Source organism: Phaethon lepturus, unplaced genomic scaffold (genome assembly GCF_000687285.1).
Source record: "Phaethon lepturus isolate BGI_N335 unplaced genomic scaffold, ASM68728v1 scaffold31173, whole genome shotgun sequence".
Lineage (NCBI taxonomy): Eukaryota > Metazoa > Chordata > Aves > Phaethontiformes > Phaethontidae > Phaethon > Phaethon lepturus.
The window spans coordinates 1-26,396 of record NW_010528867.1 but is presented as its reverse complement, the minus strand read 5'-3'; the positions used below and the strand labels follow the sequence as shown (position 1 = coordinate 26,396).

The window sequence follows — 26,396 nt, the reverse complement described above, 5'->3', positions numbered from 1 at the left end:
TTCAGCAGCTGTACTGCTCTTTGTCCCTGAGCTAGTTAGTTTAAAGCCAGCAAGTCTGTTTACCCAACACTGGAGTTCAAGGGATTTCAGCCTGATACATACCTTAAGTCAGAGTGTACACTAATTATTTAGTGTCATACCAACTAGGAATCAAAAAGTCTTCTATCAGTTTTCAAAGTAAAGTTAAAAATTAAGCTTCATTGCTATATTATTAGCAAAACAAAATAAAATACATAGTTATTTTATATGGCCAGGACAATTAGGTTTTGCGTAAATTGAAAACTAAATGCGTATTGCTGTGACTGCAAAGTAGACGGAATGGTAGCAAGCTGGTATGAGCTCTATGTGGGGATGGAACCTAGAAGAGGAGAGCACCCTACAGTTTTTTTGGCTCAGTTTTCTTCTCTCTTGCTTCACTCACACATGGAAAGGCAAGCAAGAATACTTTAGAAAGTAATTTCTTTAGAAGTTTTGAATTTCTTGCTATGGATACTTACCCAAGAGTTTTAATTTTCAGCCCTTATTCAGATTTCATCATGCCAAGGAGTCAGAATCTATTGTTTATTCCTCCCATAGTAACTCACTGTACAACTAACCTGGCTTTCATAGTGGTTAAACCTTGTTTTCAAACCAGCTAAACTTCTTGGATTCCATTTCCTGTCCATTCCCTATTTAAGCAGTGTTTAGCTTATCAGATAGCAATAGCAGATTTACTGTCTTTCATTATGGTCAGCAATCCATAGAATTAAATTGACTAATTAGTAATTAAGTGCAATCACACCACTTTTTTCATCTCAAAGGGTCTACTTACTGTATGTTGCTGGTGTAAATTGCATATTAAATCTATCTAGACACTGACACACTTAACCGTCCTTACAGAAATGTGTTTAGAATTACTTGTTTCTAATATCTTATGATTTAAGACACCATTTTAAAAAGGATAAAACACTATTGTAAAAACCTCAAGAAGGACCTAGTAAGATTTCTAATCTTGGAAGCGCAACAGGGGGAGGTACTGATCCGGCAACCCACTGAGGCAGGTACTTAACTTCCCTTTCGTTCTTTGAGTATTAAGTGTGTGCTGAATATGCTTTTCAGAATAGGGGTATATTGAAGCAGATGTTCCATTTAAAAAAACATTAATATTCAGATTAAGATCAATAGACTATCGATTTGATTTTAAAATAATAAACATTCTTAGAAATATTTTTGGTGGAAACAACCCCCTCAAACTGTGAATACCAATAAACACATGCATCTATATGTAAATGTCAGTTAACTGCAGTCTGTAAAATCCTAGGTCCACTAATACCCATGTTTATTTTAATCTGCTGCTCTTTTCAGTCACATGTTTTTTTAAAAAGTTACATCCTAAGAAAACAGTACTGAGTTTTCACATATAGTATCCACATAGAAGGGATGAGCTAAATTTATTACAGCAACTGAGAGCAGTTCCAAGAACCTACTGTTGCCAAATCTCTTGCATTTATGGGGTTTTCCATTTTATAAGTTAACATATGTAGTAAATACTTGAAAGTTTTATCTACACTAGGAAAAAAAATCAGGTATATAATTCCTCCCTCTTGGAGCTTCACCAGTGGTAGGTGGTGATGGAAGCCATTAGCAGTGTAACTACCCCTTATAAGGGTGGTAAAAATACTAAGAACAAGTTTATGCATAAATTTTGCTAAGGTTAACACAGTTGAAAGGGCACGTATGCAAGTAACTATTAAAAACATTAACATTTTAATCAACATATATATTATCTGTGAATCAAATCTTTAGCATAATTAATAGTCAGAAAAAACTCTAAAGCTGAATCCAATTCACTGGGAAAAATACTTAAAAACCTCTTTTGAAGGCAGCTGAATAAAGGTGATGGATGTTTAATATACTGATATACACGGATGTGTATTTAATGGATTATAAAGTAATACTGGATTGTTTCAAACAAGCTTCTGGATAAGAGATAACATTTTAATCAATGTCCTGTATGTTCTACAGTGCTATTGTAGATATGACTTACAAATACTGAAACTGTTCACCATTGCCTTTCTTTTCTCCAAATGTTAGCATTATTACATTTTCTCCACAAAGTAGGTAATTCACATTTTAAATGATGGCTCCAAATTAATTTCCTTATTTTGCAGAAATACCAATGATCAAACCAAAGGCTTATTGCTGTTCATCTGCAATTCTTCTCTACTTTTTAAGCTGCATACTCCCCTATCAATTTATAATCACATACCAGCTGTTTAACTTGCTGTAATATACAATGCAGGGTGCCATCTATTGAAAAATGAAATCACTAGACTAACTAGTAAAAGAACAAGCTGGAGAGGGAATACAGAAAAAGAGGATAGTTACAGGCAATGGAGTGAATGCTTCACAGCTCCACAGGAATTCTACCAGTGATAAAATAAATGGTTTAATTTGTTTAACTCAGTCACAACTCTAACTGACGGTCCAATGAAAAATAAAGCACTATAAAAACTGTGATTAGTAAGTTGGTATAGAATTGAGGTCTCCTACATTACAACTAGATATTTAAAATACATTTTGAAAAATCAGGCTTATAGTTTAAAATACAATGAAGAACAGCAAACTCCCCATGCTTTAAACTTTTAATCCAAAACTGGTTTGCAGTAGAAAATTAAACTTAGTCTGGCTAGGTTTTAGGAGAAGAAAACATCAAAGCTATCATGTCCTTCAAATGCTTTCCAAATGCTAGTTTTGCATGTCATGCAGTGGTCAAATTGAAAGGTAAAGCTCTTCTGCTGCACATACCTTGTCATTAGCAAAGAACACAAACCCACATCAATATAAACAGTAAAAATATGCCAAATTCACTGTCACAGAATTCCTAAATATCACTATTCGCTTATTCTTGAAAAGCTGTCCTCTCACAAAGTGTGAGAAAAGCCACAGAAATGTAACAAAATCAGCCTATAAAGGTCCATAATAATTTTGCCAGCCATTTCAGTTGAGACGGGATGTTACACAAAAGCAGCAAAGTATTCAGAGATGTGATTGTCAGAACCTGCTGAAATGTTTTTCTGCATTACAGCAACCGGGCCCTGCTTTCAGAAGCTCCCATGGACTTCAAGTAATTATAACTGAAATTCAAGCCCAAAGTACCTTTATAAACCTAAAATATATTAGTGAACTACCCTGATCAAAATAAAAAACAGCTTTCCCCTTCTTGACTGCTTAAACTACGAATAAAAGATTTTAAGTCTTCTTAGAGGGGACGAATACGGTGCTGTTTACATCTCACATTGAGATAAAAAGTAGGTAATTTTTCCACGTGAAGTATTTACCTGTTCATCTTTTTAATTAGTACATTTGTCATATTCTCTGCTGTACATTAAAAACAATTAAAACAATTATGTGCCCTATTCAACTGAGATCAAGGGTAGAAAGAAAGCAATCTAGGGAGCAATTTATGATTAATAACAGCTTTGAAATAGATATAGAAGCAATTAATACCTAAATGAACTGAAATTTATGCAAGCATACCCAGTGCTTACATCTGCTTAAATTCCTTCCCTTTCACACATACTTCAGTACAAGGAAGAAGAACTGACAAGAGATATTGTCTTAAAAAAAGACTGATAAGATGCCTCATAGAATGTATTCGTTCTGTCTCAAAGATGTTTGCAAAGTGGTTGTCTGAATCATTACCATTTTTTGAAATGTACAGTATTTATAGAAAGATACCTGATGAGGACCTCTGACGGTTGTCCCAGCAGCTTCTAAAGAAGAAAAAATTACTTCAGGTACACTCTGGTTTGTGTGCTTAGGTACAAATGTGAAACCAGTGTCTGTTTTTAAACATGTTTTGTCATGGGTATTTTCTATAAGCATGTTTGCATGATTTGGGGGGTTTGTTTTGTCAACAGTAGTTAAGCTTTGTAAAGTTGAGGTCATGAGATCAACTCCATGAGCTTCAAACGAGTTAGGTTCCAATTTACAGAGGTTAACAGCACGGTCTCTGTGCTCCAGGTTAAAATTATGATCTTGAAGCATGTTTTCAGCTATACCAGTACAAGGGACTGTTGGATTTTCCTGAGTGCTCTGCAAGAAAGCAGAGTCATTGTCTGTAGGTGGAAACTTGACATTAAATTTAGAAAGTGATTCTACAGAGTTGTTGTCCTCATCTTGGCCCACTCCTCTTGGTGTGATAGATGTGATGCATGATGCACCTCTATTTATATCCTTTATAACCCGAGGCTTAAAAAGCTCTTCTGCTTGTTCATCAGTTTTATCAGTACACTGTATTGGCATGGAAAACTGTATTTCTGTGAAGAAAGAATGAAGAAAACATTAAATAGTCCACTGAAGTATAGTTATTAAAGGTGTGGTGTTGGGATATTTTTCCTGAGAGGTTTTTGATCTTCGTTCTTGTCTTTTTAACCTTTATTTTTTCTCTTTGAAATCAGTTTGAGGTGTAGTTCTCTTTCAGAAACATTAGCTCTGACACAAAAACTATCAGAACAGAAATAAAAGGAAAGAATTCTGTTCTAATAAGTCTGTATCTCTTTGATTTATGGCTATAAACATTTTCATTTTATTTAAAATTATGTTGTCCCATACTCTTAACACATACTCGCATATATTTACTGAAGTGCTCTGGCAGAAATAGAAGCTAGAACCAAACCCATTTCACGTGGTGCCAAGAACACACTCGGCACCATAAGCACAATTTTAGAAGGTATTCAGGTACCAAACTCGCATTGGTTTCCAAATTCAGTAGATATTTAAATTGAATAATTCTTCAGAAGTGAGACCATATTTTCCCTTTGTTTTGAGAATTTCCCCTTAATTTTTGGTACTTTAATAACAAAAATAGTAATAACATACATAGTTACTCCTGATCAGGTGAAATAACTTCAGTACACATTTACTGTACAGCAGCCTTCTGACGTTACTCAGATATTGTAGTAACGTGGGCCACAGAAGTAACAGAAATCAAGCAGATTAAATCTGTATCATGTATAGCTTTCCACAGAGTTGAGTTAGGCACTTACTTAAGGAAAAAAAATCCATGTTAAAATAAGTTGCCAGCACTCATCCCTCAAAATTCCCACCCCCTAATAATAAAGTTTAGTAGTGTACAATCAGAATATAACAATACAGTTCAGACATAGCAATTTGAAGCCACAAGCTACACATTAGCAATTCATGTAACAAAACTTCAGTAATGGTGTAACCTAAATTAGAAGCAAGTGCTGAAATCAGTCTTTTGCTTCAACCGAGTAAGTTTGGCAGGTGCTTTTTGAAATCACTCAAGAGTCTGATCCTACTATTAAGAAAAGCTAGTAGGGAATACCCAGAGAAGCTTACATTATATTAAATGTAAGCATTAGCAGAATTGGGCATTCAGGATCTCTTCCAGTTGCAACAAAAATCAAGCCTTTCTTTTGCTTTCAGGAAGTGCTGGATTAAGCTTTTGTCCCCACATAACAAAACAGTATTAAAAAGTCTGAACAAGGAAGTCCAGAAAACAAGTCCTCTGACTCTCCTTAGTCCGGCGGTTTGCCTCTAACAGATATGGGGCTAGAGACATTCATAACAGACATCTTTTGAACTGACAGCTAAATTAAACGCAAGCAAGTGCTGTCATTCACCCAGCATGATGGGATATCACATGTAGTAAGTGCCTGCCTCTCACTCCAAGGGACAAAACAATTACAAGAACCATTGATGTGATGACTGTCTTTTATAGCATGCGATTTGGAGCATTCGTCATAGAATGCCAAAACTGGCGGTGCGTTTTCTTGGTGAAATACTGAGCACCATGTGAACAGACTTGAAAAAGGCAGATGGTAAACAGTGGAAGTACTTCTATGTATGTGTAATTTACAGTATTTTCAAATAGAAAGCAAAGCTTTCAAACAGTTGAATCACAATAAGAGCTTAAGTATGATATTACCAGTTTCAGGTTCTGGCTTTATCTTAAATTTACTCAGTTGGTCTGTTTGTTCTCTGGCTAGCATACATATTCGATGACACTCTTCTTTCATGTCCTGAAAGATAGTCTCCAGATTCTCCCTGGAAGATCAAAATTGTAAATTAAAGAGTCAACCAGTTCAGCTTGTTGTGACCTTGAATCACACCCACAAACCAGAAAAAAACAATAGTGTAAGCTACTTTTCTTGGATACCTTGTTCCTCCACATATGCATACATATTTTTGTTCTCCTCAGTAAAAGCAAGCAGAAAGAGAAAAGAAAATGTTGTCAAAGAACTGTTTAGTCCTATCATACACACATACATTAGATCTTAGGGCCTGACCCTGCAAGAACATCACCCTCCCTCGCCAATCCTGCCTTTACATTTTTTTCAGTTCCTTCAGGTATTTTGTGGAACAGCTTATCTTTCACAAGAGTACTGTTTCCATCTCATTCTAGGGAAAATAAGATGCTGCCGCTGTGAAGACTAATTGTTTTCCATTGTTTTCTGTATGCTTCAGACTTTGCAGCATAAGCATTCGTTACTGCTCCTTCCTCCTCTGTCTACCTGATGTTTTGGGGAGGGGCTCATGAACTCATTCTTTCTCTGTTTTATCCAATATCACATGACTCTTCATTTTATTTTGAGGGATTTTTAAAAATTACATCTTTTCTACAGTGGACATCTGATATTTAGTGATCTGCACCAAGAATTGTAAAAATATTTCTTTGTGATGGTGTGAGTTTTATTTGCCCAAAAGCACTATGTTATTCAGTTGGTGATGCATCCATAAAATTCCACTGTGAAATTTTGATGAACTTGCTGATTAATTTATATTTCTAAGCACAGTATCATGGATTTTATAAAATGAACTTCAAGAATGAAAGAATGAAGTTGGTTACAAACTGGATTTGTGTTCTCTTTTGCATTTTTGTATCAAGACAGCTCAAAAGGGATTTTTCTTCAACCCAGTGAATTATTTTCCTTTTCACTGCTTATTCATATAGCAATCAGGAGTGTCACGAGCTGTGTTCCTACTTTGGTTGTGCTTCTCTTTTTGACGACAGAAATGTCTATTTGTATCTCATTTAAAAAAAAAAACCCTGCAGAAGGAGGTGAAGTTGCTACTGTTAACACATTCTGACCATTTTTCAGGTGTTTTGAAAAATAAGAAATTAAAAATGACTCTTAAGACAAGTTTCTAATCGGAGCTTTAAAATATACATATGATTAGATGAGTAATCTTAATTTGCTAGACATTTGTGATACTATAATCTTACTAGTGTAAGATTACCAGTAATCTTACCAGTCACATACCTCTTTCCAAGAAAATAGTAAAGTAAGGGAGCTATTTGAGAGGAGGGAGACAGAAGACGGGTAAAGATTTTTCATTTCTTTGAGATGAATCAGTAAAGACAAAAAAGTCTTTATCACAGCACAGTCTTATTTCCTCTCTTTCTTGTCATAAAGCAGTAGTGAGTCAGACTAAAGATCCATGTAGTTTACCTAGCCTATGTCTGAGAGTGGTCAAAAGCAGATGCCTAGGCAAGAGTATAAGACAGCAAGAATTTATGATATTATGATTTTCCCTAATACTCTCCTAGCTTCACCTTAGAGAATCTTCTACTTGACCTCAGCAAAATTGTTAAAAGCGATATTACTGCCTATCCTGTGAAAAATGCAAACCTAAGACTTTGGTCAATATTTTTCTTAAAACACTGGCAGAAGAGGGAATACTTTCTTAGGAAATATACTGCTTTTAGTCCCTTGGTTAATGCAAGGGCTGTCTGGCTTCAGTTTACAGATAAACTTGCTTTCAAACTCTCTCATTTAGGATGGATCAGGCCAAGAATTATTTCTTCATGCTGACTATCAGACCTCCTCCTGGCAGCGCAGCAGGCTCCTCTGCTGTGCTGCCATCAGTTAATCCATTATGGTTGTACATTCCTGTTCTGAAGAGAGTTAATGCAAGGGAGTTAATGCTTACCCAAAACCCAGCATTAACTGCAGTTTCCCGCAGAGTTTACCCCCCTGGTGAACCAAGTGGCTATTTTTCTTCTTCCCAACTTATCCCTACATACTTGCAAAGCCCCAGCTATGATTCCAGATAGTTGCTGGCTTTATTACCTTCTTACACCAGCTCTTTGACCTCTGCTGCTCCACCCCCCTTCCACTTTTTAAGGTACCGTGTAGAAAAAAGGGAAATAGCTGGTCTTATTGAGTAGCAGAAAAGACAATTAAAAGCAATTTTAATAAAGCTGCAAAAGTATTTACCTTTCAGGCATAGGAGAAATACCAGAGACCCCTAGAGATAATTCAGGCTTATCTGGAATAACTTTCTTACTTTTCACCTTGAAGTAAAATATGAAAATATTTATCACAGGTTAGCATATTAATTTTGCTCTTTACCCTGATATGAATAAAAAGGTCATGGGAACCTTCACTTGATCCTTCTGGAAGCTCTCAAAACATTCACAAAATGACAAAAGCAGTTTTTTACTGTTTGTGTGAATTCCTGTTTTTAGTTTAACTTGGCAACTCAATATGGCATTCCTTTGCTCATATTCCCTTGAAAGGAAACTGGTTCTAAGAATACTACTTGACAGTAATTCTGTTTCAGTTATGTATAAGGTAAGATTATGTATCATGTATAAGCTTGTTAATGAGGTAGCCAGCTATTTTAGCTCTTAAAAATCAATTTATTCACTAAAATTTTCAATGAACACATCACAAGCTAGTACGTCAGGAGTTCTAGCAGGTTTTTAAATAAGTTATTAACTTTGACTACCACCTTGTGGTTCACTTTAGTATTACATAGTTTTAAATCTGCCAAGCATTAAGGGAAGTTTTCATAATAATCAGTCATTAAGCTGCAGTTCCACTAGATGTACATTACCAGATGGCCTGGGTAGTTCATATGTGCTCCAAATCAGACACAGAACTTGATCATATGTCTGCCAAATCAGCTGATTTCAATGATACATTGTTTATAATCACACACCCATAGCCTACAGGTTTGTCTTACCTTACACTAAAGTGCAATTGCAGCTCCTGTAGACACATTTGAGACGCTTTATACCTAGCAACATGGCTTACAAATGCTTGCCACAGTAAATTAAGCAGTTCTTGGGAAGTCTAATAGCAACAAGTTATGTGTTGCTGTGCTCCTACCTTTACCTACATTCACTTTAAATTAGATAGCTAAAATATGTTTACGTGGTTAGATTCACATCGATGACTGCACTCTAGCTATCCCACAATGACAGAACAGCACTCTGGATGCTACTCTATAACAAAAATAGGGTAGCATAAAAGTGAAAAAATCAACTCAATCTTGGTGAAAACTTCCAACTGAAAATTATAAAAAAGAAATGCTAATCTGGAGTTTGCACAAATACTGCAATTTTAACGACAAAACATCAAATAATTAACACACAAACTAACCAGTATGTATTTAATAGTTCGTACTTTATGTACTTCAACGATTTCCTAGTAATTATATAATGTTGAAATTTAAAATCAGTTTCGTAGAATAATTAGTATAAACATCTTTGAAAGAAGTAATAATTTACAAATGTTTGTTTTTTTCATTTTATCTCTACTTGATGCTTATCTTACCTCCTTTTTATATGTTGGCATCTGTATACCCTTTTGTGCTTCATTTAATTCTTTCAATTTGCTTTTCAGAGTTCTTATTTTATCTTCTTGGTTGGAAATAATAGATATAAGTTTCCTTTCCTTTTGATTGTTTTTGTCCTCAAGTTGCTTCAACTTCATGCTCTCACTTTCTAACTGTTCCTAAAAAATAATTTTAGAAACACCAGTACAATTAATAGAATTGAGGCTTGTGGAATATCACTATTACGTCAATCTGGAATAAGCTAAAATAAGCTGCAACATAAGTAAGGGTCAGTCTTATTTATTACATTATTAATTTAAACTGGTAATAAAGACCTTCTACCACTACACATAGATGCAACTCATCATAGGTAACTATTCAAAACAACTGTATGTTCTGAATTTATACGTGTCATATTAATGTTTTTAAAAAAAAAGACACTCTCTTGGTTCACTTACTGAATCATTTACATTAACGTTTTATGTACAATATATTGTATGTGTAATATATAAAATAGTATTTCATTCATTTCAATAAATCTTAAACAAATTTGAAGAAAGTGATATTCTGCAGCTACCTTAATTTTTGAGCAGACCCAAGAATAGAATCATAGAACATCTCAAGTTAGAAGGGACCCATAAGGATCATTGGGTCCAACTCGCAGGACGACCTAACACTAAACCATATGACAAAGAGCATCATCCAGATGCTCCTTGAACTCTGAGAGGCCTGGTGTTGTAACCACTTCCCTGGGGAGTCTGTTCCCATGACTGTCCACCCTCTCCATAAAGAACCTTTTCCTAATGTCCAGTCTTAACTTCCCGTGATGCAGCTTCATTCCATCTCCTCGTGTTCTACCGCTGGTCACCAGAGAGACGAGACCAGGACCTCCACCTCCGCTGCCCCCCTTGATAAAATTATAGACTGTGATGAGGTCACCCCTCAGCCCTCTCTTCTTCAAGCTGAATAAACCAAGTGACCTCAGCTACTCCTTGTAAGTCTTGCCCTCAAAGCCTTTCACCATCTTGGTTGCTGTCCTCTGGACACAGTCTAATAGTTTGATGTCCTTATATTGAGGTGCCCAAAACTGCATGCAGTACTCGAGGTGGGGCCGCACCAGTGCAGTGTAGAGTGGGACAATCACCTCCCTCCACCAGCTAGCTATGCACCCCAGGACACTGTTGGTATTCAACTTGCCATCAACCCAAACCCCCAGATTTCCTTCTGTGGGACTGCTCTGCAGTCTCTCATCCCCCCATTTGTACGTATAGTCTGTAGACAGGTAGGAGAAGGTGAAGAGGAAAGAAGGAAATACGTGCTCTTTCAAGAACATCTGTTTTATTTACAAAATGGGACCTAAACAGGGTGAGGTTGTGCATCTGGACATTAGGTAAGTAGGAGCTACTCTACTAGACAATGACAGGGATGGGTCCAGAGCCAGTCTACAGAGACACCGGGTGATTAAGCATGAAATGGGCATATGCAGCTGACAACAGTTTAGCCTCAAAAAGTTATACTAGCTGGATAAAAAAAACCACAGAAAAACAGCTTTGAAGGCATTGTTCTCTTTCTTTAGTTTCAACTGTGACTTTGAATAGTAAACCTATGGTCAGAGCTTCAATGCAACTCCAGGCTTGCGTGGTACCTCAGGGATCCCGACTAAGCCTCTTCTGCTCAGTGGGTTCAAAACATTGTCTAAAAAAGGAATTATTCTATCCCAGCAAAACTCCTCTCTCACCATCATCTGCAGATCTTACATATCCCCTTCTTTCAACCTTTGAATTGAGAAGGTTTTTCTGCTTTAGGTGTTGGTAACTTCCTTAATCCTAACCCTTCTTCCATGCTTTGTGCTTCTGGCAGGTGGTGTGGGGAATATATGTATAGTCCTAGGACAGATAATGAAACACATTCTATACTCTTCTACTGTGGAATCTGTATACATCATAGTAGATAAGAATCCAGGGAAGCAGATAAAAACAATGAACAAACAGCAAAAGAGAAAAAAAGGAAAAATAATTTTTTATATAGTTCTAGAAAAAAATAAATATGAAGACTGAAGGTTTTAAGCTAAAGAACCCATACGTCATCTTCTATAACTGATGCTACAGCAGCTAGATTTTCTCAAATGGCATAGGAACACTAGGAAGAATTACAATACTGAGGCATGGAAAGTTCAAAGGAAGTTAAGGAAGTATGTGATGAATGAGAAAAGACAATCATATCTAGTGATGTGGGAAAACTCCCCAATTTATGTTAAGAGGAGATGGAGACATGTATAAAAGTATTCTTAATGGATCTGAAGATACTTTGAAGAAAGTTATAGCAGGGCCAGATGCTGGACATAATTTTATATAACCTTTTCCATGTTCTTTAAAAATTACAAAGTCACAGTAACTATAGCATGGGGAACTGCTTTTTGCCATTCCAAGAATGGGAAGGCAGTGATACTCTATGGTGTGGGTTCACAGACCCCAGGCTACCACAGAGCCATTATTTGTTCACAGCGTTCCCAAACATTCCATAGCCAAATTCCATTGCCCATTTAAAAAGCCAATGGGACACAGCTTCTCCTGTATTTTCCTTGGAAAATGGTTTCCTGGAAATCCAAACACCTAGGAAAAAACACAACACTTGCCCTTGAAGAACAACTCCATCTTAAGGACAGTACAATAACTCTTTCACTGAGCCTGTGATACAGCATTGATCTGCACACACACATAATTTATCTGTTTACAACTCCACATAACATGTGGGCTTCCAAAAACTTTCAGATAATTGGGAGCACCGCAGTAATGGCCAGTAGTTTTCTTCCATTTCTCCTACATTCTCCTGCAGGAAGTGGGGACAAGATGTAAGCAAACAATGAGAAAAGCCACGTGGGAACCAATGTGAGAAGAGCCATGCAACGTGTTGCAACAAAGATCTATCAGTATGTACTGATGTAAATCATCATTCTTGTGCACTGTCAGGATATCACACCAGGAAAAACACTTTACAAACAATTATACCTTTTGGGATCTTTCAATAATACAGCCCTTCGTAGCTTGATGATGTCACAGTTTCTAATAGTGACTGAATTTGTATGTCTACAACAATGTGGTAACAATTATAAACTGGCTGAAGTTTATAAAGCTAATGCCACGACAAATAAGTATGTCACACAGGTCATACCTGCTCAATTAAGTACTTGACCACACAATAGATCTTTTAAGCATGCTGGTATTACAGCAAGCAAAGAGGTTGCATCTGTACTTTGAACAGATCGATAACTTTTCTTTTGGAGAGGATTTATAGGATCAGAGGATAATTCAAGTTGGAAGGAACTAATCAAAGCAGGGCCAGTTACGATGTCTGATCAGGTTACTCAGTTTGGTCTTGAATTCCCCAAGGATGGAGACTGCACAACCTCTCTGGGCAACCTTTTCCAATGCCTGCCTGTCCTCACGGTGAAAAGTTTCCCTCATGTCCAGTCTGAACCTTTCATGTTTCAATTGCCCATTGTGTCTTATCCTCTTGCCATGCATCACATTAAGAGCCTGGCTCCATCTGCCTGATAGCCTCAGCATAGGTACTGGAAAGCTATTAGCTTCCTCTGAAGTCATCTCTTCTCCAGGCTGGACAAGTCCAGTTCCTGCAGCTTCTTCTTATGGGGTATGTACTCAAGCCACCTGCTATCTCAGTGGGGCCTCTGCTGCTCACTCTAGTTTATCAATGTCTTCCTGTACTGGAGATCCCCAGTCTGGATGTAGGTAACAAATACAGTCCAATGAGTGCTGAATAAAGGGAGATACTTGCTTCCCTGGGTGTGTTATCTGTGCTCCTGTTAATACAGCCCAGCAAGTTGTTGCCCTTGTTTTCTACCGGGACACACTGCTGGCTCATGTTCAGCTTGCTGACTAACCAGACCCCAGGTCCTTTGCTCTACAGCCAGTCAGTCCCCAGACTGTACTGCTGCAAAGGCAGGTCCATTTATTTTTCCCTGAAGAGTGCTATGATGGCCTGTTTCAGTGGCTTCCTAGAATAAATAAACCGTCAGATGGTTTTAAGGAAAAAATACTATTCAACTAATGAACTACTGTAAGTGGTCTCAGGGAACACTAACTGTAATTTTTAACAGCTTAATCACAAACTCTTCATTATTATTGGGTAGAGATAGCTTAAACAGATGAAGCAATAAGAAAAAAGGCTATTGATACCAAAAATTCTTATACTGTATACATCATACCAGCAGCAAAATGCATGAAATTGTCAGCTAGCATAAAATCATGAAGTACAGCTTTCTTTGCATCAAAGATAGGAAACAAAGTGACACTAGAGAAGCTGGTATTGACTGGAACACAAAACTCTGCAAGACTGCTGCAGTAGCTGCTCTTAGTTACTGAAGTCATTTTAGCACCATAAATTTGAGCACACAGATGACTACCATCCATCTGCCATTCCTCTGCTTATGTCCTGCTCAAAAAAAAAAAAAAAAAAAAAAAAGACCTAAACATTTATTGCAGGATGAACAGTTTTGTATACCATATGCATCATTCATTCCTGACACACAGTTTCCTCACCTTTTCCATGGCACAAGAAATTCTGACCAACAAATTCCACATGGTGTTTAATACTAAGGTTCTTGACCCAGAAAAATATGAAGATGAACATGTTTTCTTGTCACAGGTATAGCTTAATGTTTTATGGAGTTTACAAGGAGTCTGATGTCTAACTCTGTACTAAAAATAGCATGCAGAAGAAGCTTTACTTGACATTGTCTCATCTTGTTCACTAAGGTTTTCTGTTTACCAGGCAGCTTTGGCTCTGAAACAGTAACTGGATTCACATTCTTCCTAGTTAATAAAGTTTAGCCAGGCTGTACTGAAAAACAGGCAGCAATTTAGGTCCCTTTGGTCATCTCAAGCAGAGGACTGAAAAAACCTAATAATCTTGTATATAGTTTGGTACTGACCACTAAGCAAATGTGGTGCACTCACCTCTTTCAGTGAAAATGAATGTGAGCAAAAAAAAAAAACAAACCACCCCACCCCAAAATAACATTTTATGACATCCTGGCAATAGAATTTGACAACAGCAGGTAAACTACAAAAGTAGGACCACCTATTAGAAAACATAGAAAAGTTAACCCCTCCCTCATTTTAAACCTCTGAAATTTAAGCTCTAACCATGCACTTATTATAACCAATCGAGGATTTCTATTAACTTTACTGGAAGACAGAATTTAGTGCGATGAGAAATCCCATTGGACTTCGCAAAAGACAGTTTCAATAGGTATCAATAAACCCAGGCACCTCCAGTCATGGAAAAGACTCTGAGTTTCAAGGAAAGACAGGAATAAATAGCAACATTTTAACTTAAAGCCCTTTTTATCATCTGGAACTGTACATTTTGCAAGCCTGAAATTTTTGGTGGAGCAGTAGAATAAAGCAGTTAATGAAGTAGAAGACAAAGGCTGTGGACATTTGGTTTAGAGCAGACTATGAATTAAATATGATTAGAAAAATACAGGCTTTCAAACAGAATATTTGAGCTTCCAAATTTCAATAGCTGAAAAAGCCAATACTTTATTGAATTATATACAAGGCAGCTATACTGGGCCAGTGACAGGAGGATGGATTTTTTGGTCTAACAGATGCCAAAATATGGTGTCTAGGGAAGAATACAAGAAAACAGGAGGCATTCATGATACATCCTTTAATAAATTCCCATACCTTCTTCATAATAGTTTCTATGTATTTATTAACTCTCAAGAGATTTCTCTTCCATGAAGTTGTCAAATTTTCCCTTGAAGCAGGAAGTTCCACTGGCTGACTACCTTACTCTGTGAAGAATCAGCTCCTTCAGTTTTTTTTTTTCCCAACATGGCACATAATTTTTTTTTCTTTTACTTCATTTATTCAGAAAAGACAGAGAAGTGAGGACCCTTAGATTACTTGATGAGGTCCTGGTGATTTGCTACTGTTCATTTTCCCGAACTTGTTTCACATATTCATTCCATGCAGTTTACCTTTTTATCCATCATACATAAAAAGTTCTACATTTAAAAAGTGCAAAAATTGGCAGCTGCCATAAAAGCATATAAAGCATTTATCACAATGGAATTAATTTTCCATCATCTTCAACAGGAAGTTGGGGTTATATTGTTTTCCTCCCCTGTGTTTATTCAGTAAAATGAGGACTTGTGTACAGAGACTGCTGTGTATCTCCACTCATAGCCTGCCCATGAATGGCATGGCCAAGACACAGGTAGAGCTAATAGAAGTGTGTGCACCTCTGTTGTGCTGTCTGGACATCTTTGTATCACTCCTGCCAGGTTAGTCGAAGCTTACTTGCCACAACACCAAACATCAGGGTCCTGCTTATATCTGAAGTATGGTGCAAAGATATTCACATGCCTCTGCAGAAGCCAGCCTTGGTCCAGTTAAACATGTTTTCCTCAAGCTCCAGAGTGAGAGAGCTACTACATTCCCAATAAGAGTAACACAGAATTGGCTGGGTCAGCCTGACTTTGCATAGGTTTAGATCTCTGCTAATCCCCTCTGAAAAGACCTTATATGCATAGCACTGTGCCTGGGTTTAAATGCAGACAGACTACATAGCTGATAATTGATTCTGCATGGAGTTGTATCAGAAATATTTCTGGTCATGGCACAGATGATGTGAAATCCAGGTGAACTACCTATTGCTGAGAGGTAACTGCAATAACAGACTACACAAAAAAATGCAGATAAAGACAAATAACTTACATTCCATTAAGAAAACAGCCCCTGAAATATTGACTCCAGCTTCATGCATTGCCTGTAATCTTCTGTATAGATCACGTAATTTCTCAGTGCTTCCCCAAGCAAAGAGCAGATAACACAGCTTCTTTTCTTCTACTCATTATGTGACTAAGTTACTTAAAACTATTGTCCTTAAGCAAGCACTCAGAATCAAGACTATGAAATATTAGACCTGGTCAGGTCTCCATGTGCAACCATAAGACATAATTTTTATCGAACTCAAGACAGAGAAATGCAAAAATATGCAAAGATGCTCCATTGAAGAATTAACCCTTCAGCTGTGTTGTACTTCAAATAAATGCATAGATTAGGAAAGAAATGACATCTTGTGATTACAGATTCTACTGTAGGAAAATTCTACTGTAGAAAAAAAATTAAATAAAAAGGAGTGTATATAAATGTTTGGTAACAGTACATTTAAAATGTTGGCAAAGGCTTAGTCTCAAATGAGATTCCTTCAAGATAATTAAGCAAGCATCACTAATGCAATGAAATTATTTTAAAATTAACATTTCTGATTAAAAAATGCATTTATGTGAATTTAGCATAATTAATTTGTTTATAGCCTAGGTTAAGGAAACAACAAATCCTGAAATGAATTCTTTTAAAATCCAATGCCTGATTTCTTATAAGGTCTTTTTACAACCCTTACAGGGTCCCTGCTATAGAGATTCATATTCAAAGAGAAGAGATTTTATGTTACAAAACAATTCTCAAAAAACACAGTAGGATGACTGAGGATAAGAACAATGCAACTTTGTGCATCTCTATCACTGTCTTTGCTCAATATGCAAAATCCATTCAAGTTATTTTCCATCTATTCTGCACTATTGCTTTACTCTTATTCCTGTTACTCTCAGACTGTAGTGAAAATCTCAGTGTTACTTCAGTGAAGAGAGGCATAAAAGACATCATATTAAAACTAGCTATTTAAAAAACCCAAAGAAATCATCAGCATCTCCAGAGCAATGGATAGTTCACTTTCCACTCCCATCACTTTCTGAGTGCAGATTCTCTGTGTCTTGCAAAAAATGCACAGACATGTTCCAATGTGAAAAGCTCTTGCGAGAGAAAGACTCTTCCTGACCACTGTTTTTGACAGGTTAAGAAATAAATAAGCAAGTAAATTCCTACTTTATGTTCAAAACTATTCTAGGGAGCTCAATGGGCAGACAGTGATTGTACTGGAAAGGATCGGAGACAGATGCTTAGTTCACCTAAGCAGACCACAGTGGTGCAACACTCATTCACTTCTGGTGAGGATCTTGTACTAGCAGAACTGCAGTTCAAAGGCACCAGTAAAAAATCTCACTTATCTCTTTAGGTTTTCATAGTATAATCACAGCAAATCACAAATGTGATTTTATGTTAAACATACTGCAGGTGACCATACCTTTAAGAGTTTTTCTTTGTGCCTTGCTACGTTCAGTTTTTCAGAGAGCTGGCTGAAAGATAAGTTGGAGGTTTCAATGTCTTCATGCATCAGAATGTAGGGATGCACATTACCTTAAAAAAAAAAAAAAAAAAAAAGCACCTGATTGTCACTGCATTTTTCCCCAGCCAGCTTCTAAGTACAAGCAAAATTAAAGGGAGCTAGTCTTATATTACACTTTTTGTTTTCTTTGAGCAAGCCTTCATATTAAGCAAGCAAGAGAAGCCCAATTCTTTGCTTAAAGACACACAAGACTAAACCAGCAAACGAGAATGTACATGTACTCTTAAAAATAAAAGCCAACCACTTCGCTCGTATTTATGAAAACCAAGAGTGTTAGGCTAGTGTGAATAAATATTTAATGAGCATAGCAGATTAACACATGGTTACTTTGACTCTTTTCTCTTATTTGTGTAATACAGTCAAACAGTGGAAAATTATCCATCAATGACTATTTGACTTGAAAGGCAATTACCTGCTTATAAAGCTTTGGTTATGCAATAAGATTAGCATCACAAGAATCATCCAACATCAAAGACCATAGTACTCACATCTAGAAAAACCTGAGCTAAATTTATTAACAGGTAATCGTAAAATTAATATATAACAATTTTGGTTTTAATTCTAGTGAATGATTTGAACCCATATTTTCGTAACTTTTATTGGCTTCAGTGTAAGCAGGTTCTACATCTGAAGAAAATCTCACCATTTCTTGAAGAAGATAAAGAGAGACCTCAGAAGTGTTGCATTTTATAAATAGATTTTGAAACTGCACATTTGTGTTAACTCCCATGTTCACAGAAAAGTATGATACTGCTTTGGGAGATGTATATTGTAAAAACTGAAACAACAAAGTCAGAACTATTCATCAATGCAACACAGCGTAAAAAGAAATAATGTGCAAACTGGAGTACATACCTCTATTAACATTCAGAGCAGCTAACTGCGATTTCAGTTTCAAAATAATGCTGTTTTGAAGCTCTATCTTTTCCTGCTGTTCACGTATTTGCTGCATGTAGTTTTCTGTCTGCAAATATAATTTAACTAGCATTAATCTTATTCCGTTTTGACTAGGGGTCTCCTATTTTGCATCTAAAAAGCAGCTCTGATTTTTAAAGACAAGTGTAGTTGTGGACCTCCACGTGAAAACTCAATTACAGTCATCTTTGGCAAGTCCATATTTTTGAGATTGCCCTGATTAGAAAAGGTATTATAGGAAGTAAATCCTGATTTTCAGTAGCTGTTTCTACTGCGACAGTTGTAAAGGGCAGGATAACTTTTAAGTATAGGGTTCTTCATTTGTAGCCACAGAACACATCAGGTTTAAAATTAGAATTTTAGTATTCTTCAGAATGCAGGTCAGTTAGTTTATCTACAGAAAGACATGATTTTCTTCTCCTGTATTTTCTAACAAATAGATGATATAAATACAGACTTTCAAAAAGATAAGATTTTAAATGGAAAACAACAATGCTTATTCCATACAATAGACATTTTGTAAATAACTTCAGTCACTTATGAACAGAGTTTTGCCTGTTCCTTTCAATATAATAGACTGTTTTTCTAACCTGGAAAACGGTGGGAAGCAAGGACGCAGCCCATTCTTCATCTAGCCATGCCCCATCTCATGCTATAAACAGGCCATACAGAGCCTAATAGGACTGCTCACATTTCACCAAAGTGTATAAATATTGTTAGACAGCCAGTTAATTGAACAAATGGGCAGGTGGCAGGAAGATGCTAATATTCAAAAACCAGTATTTCATTAGCACATGCCTAACGTTACAGTTACGGTAGTGCTAAAAACAAGCAAGAAAACTTGTGAAGTCCCAGAAAGGAAACCTAGAGGAATGCACTGAATTTTTCTGAAATTATGAATATGTCTATTATGGAACAGGTCATGACCTGGAACAAGACTAAGCATTGTTTTCACATCTATTCATAGTTTACCCATATTGCTATCTAATTCTCAAATCTCAGTCACATTTAAATTACACACCCCCCTACTGCCCAATGCGTTTGTCTAAGGCAGGCAGGAAAAAAATCTACCAGCAAAATTTATTTTAAAAGGCCAGGTAGTAGTTGTACTATGAGAGTTTATTTAAAAAAAAAAAAAAAAAAGAAAAAAGTGATCAAAGAGCAGTACACTCCAGCAGCTATAAGAGACCTCATGAAGCAGAAAAATCACTGAGAACCAAATTGAAAATGTACAACAGCAATGTCTTGTCAACACTTCTGTACAGAGCACAGACATGACAGCTAAAACAGACAGAAGAGAAGATGCTTTTGACAGCCAGTGTGCACAAATTATTCCTTGAGTCAGATGGCAGCAACAAGTTACCAACTAGAAGATCTGCATGACAACCAACCATCCATCTGTATCAAACACCATCTGGCCGAGATGACTCTGGCTTCTGTGTGCTTGACATGGCTCCCAGCTCTAAAGACTGGCAAAACAAGTGGCCTATCGGTAACTTAAGTAGTAAACTGTTAACAAACAGAATGGTGGACAATCCAACAATGTGTGAAGGCCACACAATGAACAGAGGAAGTTACTAGAGTGAAGCACTGTACAAAGGTCAGTCAAAAACCAGGAATTTGGTTAAAAAACCTGAACACCACCACAAACACCCCCCCCCGCCCCCGGCCAATAATTTTAGTATCAACTCTTCTTGAAAAAATACTTTTGGCTTTCTTTTTAAGTCATGAAATCAACTACTGAAAGTTTGACTAGGACAAAGATTTGAACTGGTAGTAATCCTTTATGAAAGGCTTTCATTTTTAATTTCTGAACCAGAGGAAAAGGCAGAGAGAAATCTTGCCCGCATTTAGTTCACTTAACACTGATGATCTCACACACTTCTCTGGTTTTCTTCCATAGACTTCAGAAGGGATATCTGACCTTGTACATGATGCCTTGTTTCTTGGGCAGAAGTTTTTCATGTACTGTTAGGTGAACCAGGAGTATTAATGTGACTGGTTTTCCTTCAAATAATTAATTGTTCATCATAAGAGACAGAATTTGAAAGATTCCCAAACATTCTAAAATGTATTGCCTTAAATTAGTCACAATTTCAACACAAAATGTATTGACACACTACTTGTGCTAACTGTTAAGTGCAGAAAATGCTACAGATTTGCACCAGCACTGCTGCAACAGACTATGAATGAAGATAGCCTGCACAGCGGATGGTTGCACACGTGATTGAGTTGATGCCTGTTTTGCAGTGCCTTAGCTACTTTATTTTGCCATGCAAGAGGATGGCAAGATTGTGCCCAGATATCAGAATATTCTCTAGTAGACCCTTCCCTGCTCCCAGTTCTACTACTGCTTCCATAACTTGACACTGAGTATGGTTCATCTGCGCCTGAACAAAGTCCCAGTCTACCAGTTCTATGGAAGTATCAGGAAGCCCTGCAGCATCAAAAACACTCAAGCCTTCCTGTAACAGAGGTTTCATTGCTGGGCAGAATATGCACAATAAAATTAGTATGACAAAGCCCAAAACTGATAGCTTTGCAACATGCTGGCATACATTATGAGAAGTTCTAAATGAGTTTTAGCTGAGGTAATGTATTCTGCAACAGACTACGTAAAAATTCAAAGGCGCTCCTTACATGCGTACGTAATCTTTCTGTCACATCATAATTAAAGAATAATTGTACAGATGACTTTTAAAAAAATCAATACTTGTTCCAGTAATTTTAAGGTAAGTTTGCTGTAAATGTTATAACACACAAACTCTGTTGTCCTAATACCTTGCAGTGCTTAACATAGTAGAGTCTTTGACCTTTACACCAAGTAAACTAGTAATTCATATGGCGTGTCTTCCTATGAACACAAAAATTATTTAATTTAAGCTATTTACATTAATAAAAGTATTTTGTAATAAAGTAAATAAAATTTCAAGCAGTACTTCATTAAAGCTAGGTAAATTTTATATACATCTTTGCTGTTTACATTAAAGACTTCATTAATCCTCTAACCAGACAACACTCTTCTCACCTTTAAAACTACAACAAAATTAAAGGTCAGAAACCTAAAACCCAACTACTACATTCACAGCCTAATGAGTTACTCTGCAGTGTACTGGCCTGGTTTCATAACAACCTGAACAGATGCACTAAGGTGCACATAGCTAAAGTGAAACTGAAATCTACATGTACCACAATCCTCCACAGGAAGGATGGCTTTAAAGACACAATTCAGATCCCAACACATACTTTTTGCTGTAGTTCTTTCACAGCATGGTCCCTATCCATGCATGCTTGTCGATAGGCTTCGTAAGCTTTGTTAAGCTGCTCTCCAATGTTTTTGTCCATAATTCCCAATGCTGTTTCATCACTGAAAAGATGGTCAAGTTAACAGACCTGAAAAGTAATCAGAAAGAAAAAAAGAATGCTAAGAAACAGAAGTATGTAACTAAAAACATATATAACATGACTTGTATTAATATCAAATTCAAGTACTATGTGCAGTATGTCTGAGCACTGACTCCCATAATAGTTTGAACTATAGCTCTGCTTACCTCAACATTTAATTTTACGTCCAGGGACAGGTTTAAACAAAAGCCAAATCAAAGCAGCTTAACTCTGAATCAAATTCTGGATGTACATAATGTGTAAATGTATGTGTTGTTACAGTGTTTGAGGACTGAGATTTAAAACTGGTGCAAATCACCAGTTACCTGATTTTATGACATTTCCAACAGTTTAATGTTCACTCAGTTATGAAATAACAGCATTAAAAAAACAAAACAAAACTCAGCTTTTGTCATTAAGCAATAAAAAGATAAAAGATCAACAACAGTAGGTCACATGGACCTACCCTCATCTATGGCATATTTGAAAATAGCAATACAAGCAACACTACAAGGTGAATTAAAACATCTTTTATCTAAAAATCAGTAATACCAACCAGTCAGAATTAGCAAGACTCAGACCTTTTCACACAATACTACGAACTTTTTACACTTCGTGAACAATTTCAATAACACTTCCTGGAACAACAGCTCATGAACTTTGACGCAGAAGACTACAACACTATTAAATGTCACAGACTTCAATTTCAAGATAGAGTGAACTTTGCAAACACAGGTCCTTTGCTCCTACAGTAATATATGACATGAATTTTAAGATCAAAATTTATCATAATATAAGTACAGTAGAGGACAGGTTAGTGAAGTCTCAACCCCCACCCCAAAGTACCAGTGTTAAGAAAAAAAATATAAAATCAGTAATTCACATCTCTTCTGCTGACAGCCACTATCATCTCTCGCTATCTTCTGGGATTATGCATAAACCACAGATACTATTAAGGGAAGTGGTGTAGTCAGAAGAGGATAAGCCAAGCAAGAAGGGTATAAGGATAACTTGTTTTGGACCCTGGTCAAAATTCTAAGGATTGCAGCTTGAAACTTTTGTTCATATTTTCTTGCTCTTGAATATCTTCAAGAATACATAAAGCCTGAATACAGAAATGTGGTTTGACTTTCCTGGAAGGTGCAACAAACTACTGGATGTTGCACCTTTTTGTCCTACAAACTTTATTTTAACTATGTGTGTATATTGCAAAAGCAGTTGTATCTCAACTCTGGCATGGCTGTACTTTAATAGTAGCAAAGTGAATTCATTAACAGCTAGGGGTCCTTTGATGTAACAAGTATTACCGAAATCTAAGTTTATAAGTCTTGTGTAAAACACCTACATTGTTTTATAGGAAAGGTTGTTTTTGTTTTCCTAAACACCAGTTCAGTAGTTTATAATCTCAGGTCCATACAGGTCTCAAAGCATTGTTAGCAACACAGGCTATTTCATCTACCTTCTTCCTCCCCCACAGAGCATCCCTCCACTACCTGGAATATTAATTCTAATACCTGGGACACATCTTTAAATAAAAGGGTAGGCTTTTTTTTCCCCGTTTCAAACGAAGGACTGTTTTATGTATTTCAATGAATAAAATCAGATATTACAACTGACTGCAGGGGTGGGTACTAAACTGTAGAATGGTATTGTTATGGCTGAAAGTGATTGAAAGTCTGCTTTCACATTCTTAAAAAACTTGCAGAGTTTGCACCAATGTTGATTTTATACTTTTCTGGAATTCTCCAAAGACACTTGTAACAATTTACCTAGTAAATGGCAACGTCCTGTACATATAAAAGGTAACTTCAAAAAATGAGTGCAATGGGATTTAAAAAACTATGTTCAGCTTTTAACAGAGGGAATGGGGTTCAGCTCCATATGACTCACAGTTCACAGAAAATGAAGGCATTAATTTAATTCATGCAAATTCAAATCTCAATTTGAAAAACAGTATTTAAAATTTATACCTAACTTTCCACCTTTTACTTCCTGATTGAGACTGGAAGTATTAACGAACAGTTCTGCTCCTATCTGGACTGCTGGTAACAAAATTAATTGATCCACCAGGCAGAACTGTAGCACCGCACCTGATTTTCTACTTAGTAGGGAAAAATAAGGAGAATGGTAGCTGATTTACTGGTAGGTCCCTAAAATCCAGACACCATGCAGTAAGAAAGGGGCAACAAAAGTCATTACTAGTGACACTTTAAGATGGAATTGTAACTGCAAGAATTGGTCCTATATTCCCCCATACCTAGACACTCACTTCTGCTTCCACCTCACCCACCCCTTTCTTCCAGCAACAAGCAGCCTTACTGTAAACCATATCAGCAAACCAACTGAGCTTAAAACTAAATGCTAAAGGTATTTTTGCTCTGTTAGTTTTTATGCAGATCAGCTCCACAGACCACTTCAAATAGCGTGATAACACAAGGAAGCCAGCACAGGAGAAGAAAACATCAGCAAAAGGCAGACAGAACTCCTATGTTCAATGGCAGCATTGGCTTCGAAATTTTAACATGAAGTCATGGTTATGTAACAGTGATGTAAGTCTGCACTGCCACAGAAAAGGATACTCCTGCCTTCCTCCATCTCTGGCCATGTATTTTTGCCACTTACTTGTACCAGTATTAGCATTTCTGTGTTACACAGTTATTATGCCAAATTAGCTCCCTACTTCCTCAAAAAAGCAACAACAAACCCCCTAAAAAATAACCCCAAAATTAAAACTGGAGCTAGCTCACTGCGAGGCTACTGGAACACTACTACCAACACAAGGAGGCAGTGGGAACATGAGATTAGCCGTGGGCAGGACTGCAGTAGTCTAGATTTAGGTTGGATTAAACTACTCTGTAGTCACGCCCTGAATTTGCCTGCTGCAGTAATAACTGCTTCTTATGTTATCTCTCTCAAATTTAGAACTCCTTGCATTTGGAAAAACTGGCTCTTTTTCCTGCTTCTCCTCCATAGGCATCAATATTTATCAGGGAATTTGCCAACTGTTCCTTGCCATTTACTCTTCTCCCTACTCTTCTCCCTCCCTCCCCCAGTTAGGAGGGAAAAAACCCCAACCCAATAACCCTAAAAAACCCCACCGCCCCACCCCCAAAACAAATATCCCCACTATTTTAATCAGGCTTAGTTATGCTGTACCCATACAGTAACTGGAAGATAACGATCCCAAAGTGGACAAGCCAACTCTTCAGCAACAGACATTCTAGATATTCATTAGATCCTAAAGGCTTTCACAGTTATTAACACCAGTATGTAGTCAGAACAGCTGCAGCAATACAAAATGCTGCATTTATTCTAACAGGGACAGAATTAGAGAAAGAGATTAGCTTCAGAGTTTGTCTGATGAGGGGTCCTGCAAATGTGAGTACCTGCTAGCGTTGTGTTGCCACAGCCATGGAAATGAGAACTAGAATTTCAACTTTGAGTAAACAACTGGGCACAGCAAATGTTGTAAGACAAACTTTTAAGTAAACAAACCCAATGAAACCTGCAGATGCTCTTAAAATACTTGCTTCAAGTGAGAAATATTTTGCTGATATATGAGGGGGAAGAAAAGAAGCAGTAATATGTATTTTCTAAGAGGCAAATGCCAAAAAAGCCCCAACACAACAATTAGCAACATACTGCTACGTACATCCTGAAATCTCAGCTCCACAGATCACTAAAGCAGTGCATTCTGAGTTTTCACTGTGCCTCAGAAAACACCTTAAATTCTGAAAAAAATAAAGTTTTAGCTAACCATGTGTATATACATATTCATTCACAATACACATGCCTACCTCTCATAGGTTCATATGAGAACATAGATGTCATCCAGAAGGAAGTACTTCTCTACATATTTCTGCTTTCAAAACAGCTTCTTCAATGGAAATGTTCTGAAAGTTACACTGCTATCATCATGGGAACTGGAAACCTGTTGAAGTAACCATCTGAGAGAGACACAGAGCTCACTGCACTTTCGTTTTGGGTTTGTAGGTTTTGGAGGTTTTTTGTGTCTAATGGACAGAATTCCTGCTTTGCACGGCTACGGGAAAGCCAGCGGGAGCCCCTAACTCCACCTCAGCGTTACAGCTCGGGGCGCAGACAGCCCCTCCGCGCTCGGGGAAAGAGGCGGCGGTTACCGGGGAGCTGGGGCTCTGCACCCCCCTGCGCCGTCACCGCCGGGCAGGCAGAACGCCTCTTTCTGCTCCCCCGGCCCTCCCGCAGCGCCCGGCAGCCCCCGCCCCGCC

At 37.1% G+C, this 26,396-nt stretch overlaps 1 protein-coding gene across 1 annotated transcript in view; it reads right to left on the bottom strand.

Moving 5' to 3' along the window:
* The window catches only part of TANK (TRAF family member-associated NFKB activator), a 23,466-nt gene extending 1,309 nt beyond the window's left edge, over window positions 1–22,157 (bottom strand). The window contains exons 1-7 of the mRNA XM_010283788.1: window positions 22,012–22,157; window positions 18,706–18,814; window positions 17,749–17,861; window positions 9,573–9,752; window positions 8,229–8,305; window positions 5,936–6,054; window positions 3,721–4,301 (exon numbers count right to left, since the gene is read on the bottom strand). Of these exons, the coding sequence (XP_010282090.1) occupies window positions 3,721–4,301; window positions 5,936–6,054; window positions 8,229–8,305; window positions 9,573–9,752; window positions 17,749–17,861; window positions 18,706–18,814; window positions 22,012–22,110 (1,278 nt within the window). The 5' untranslated portion in view covers window positions 22,111–22,157. The remainder of the gene's footprint in view (window positions 1–3,720; window positions 4,302–5,935; window positions 6,055–8,228; window positions 8,306–9,572; window positions 9,753–17,748; window positions 17,862–18,705; window positions 18,815–22,011) is intronic.
* Window positions 22,158–26,396: the final 4,239 nt, after the last annotated feature.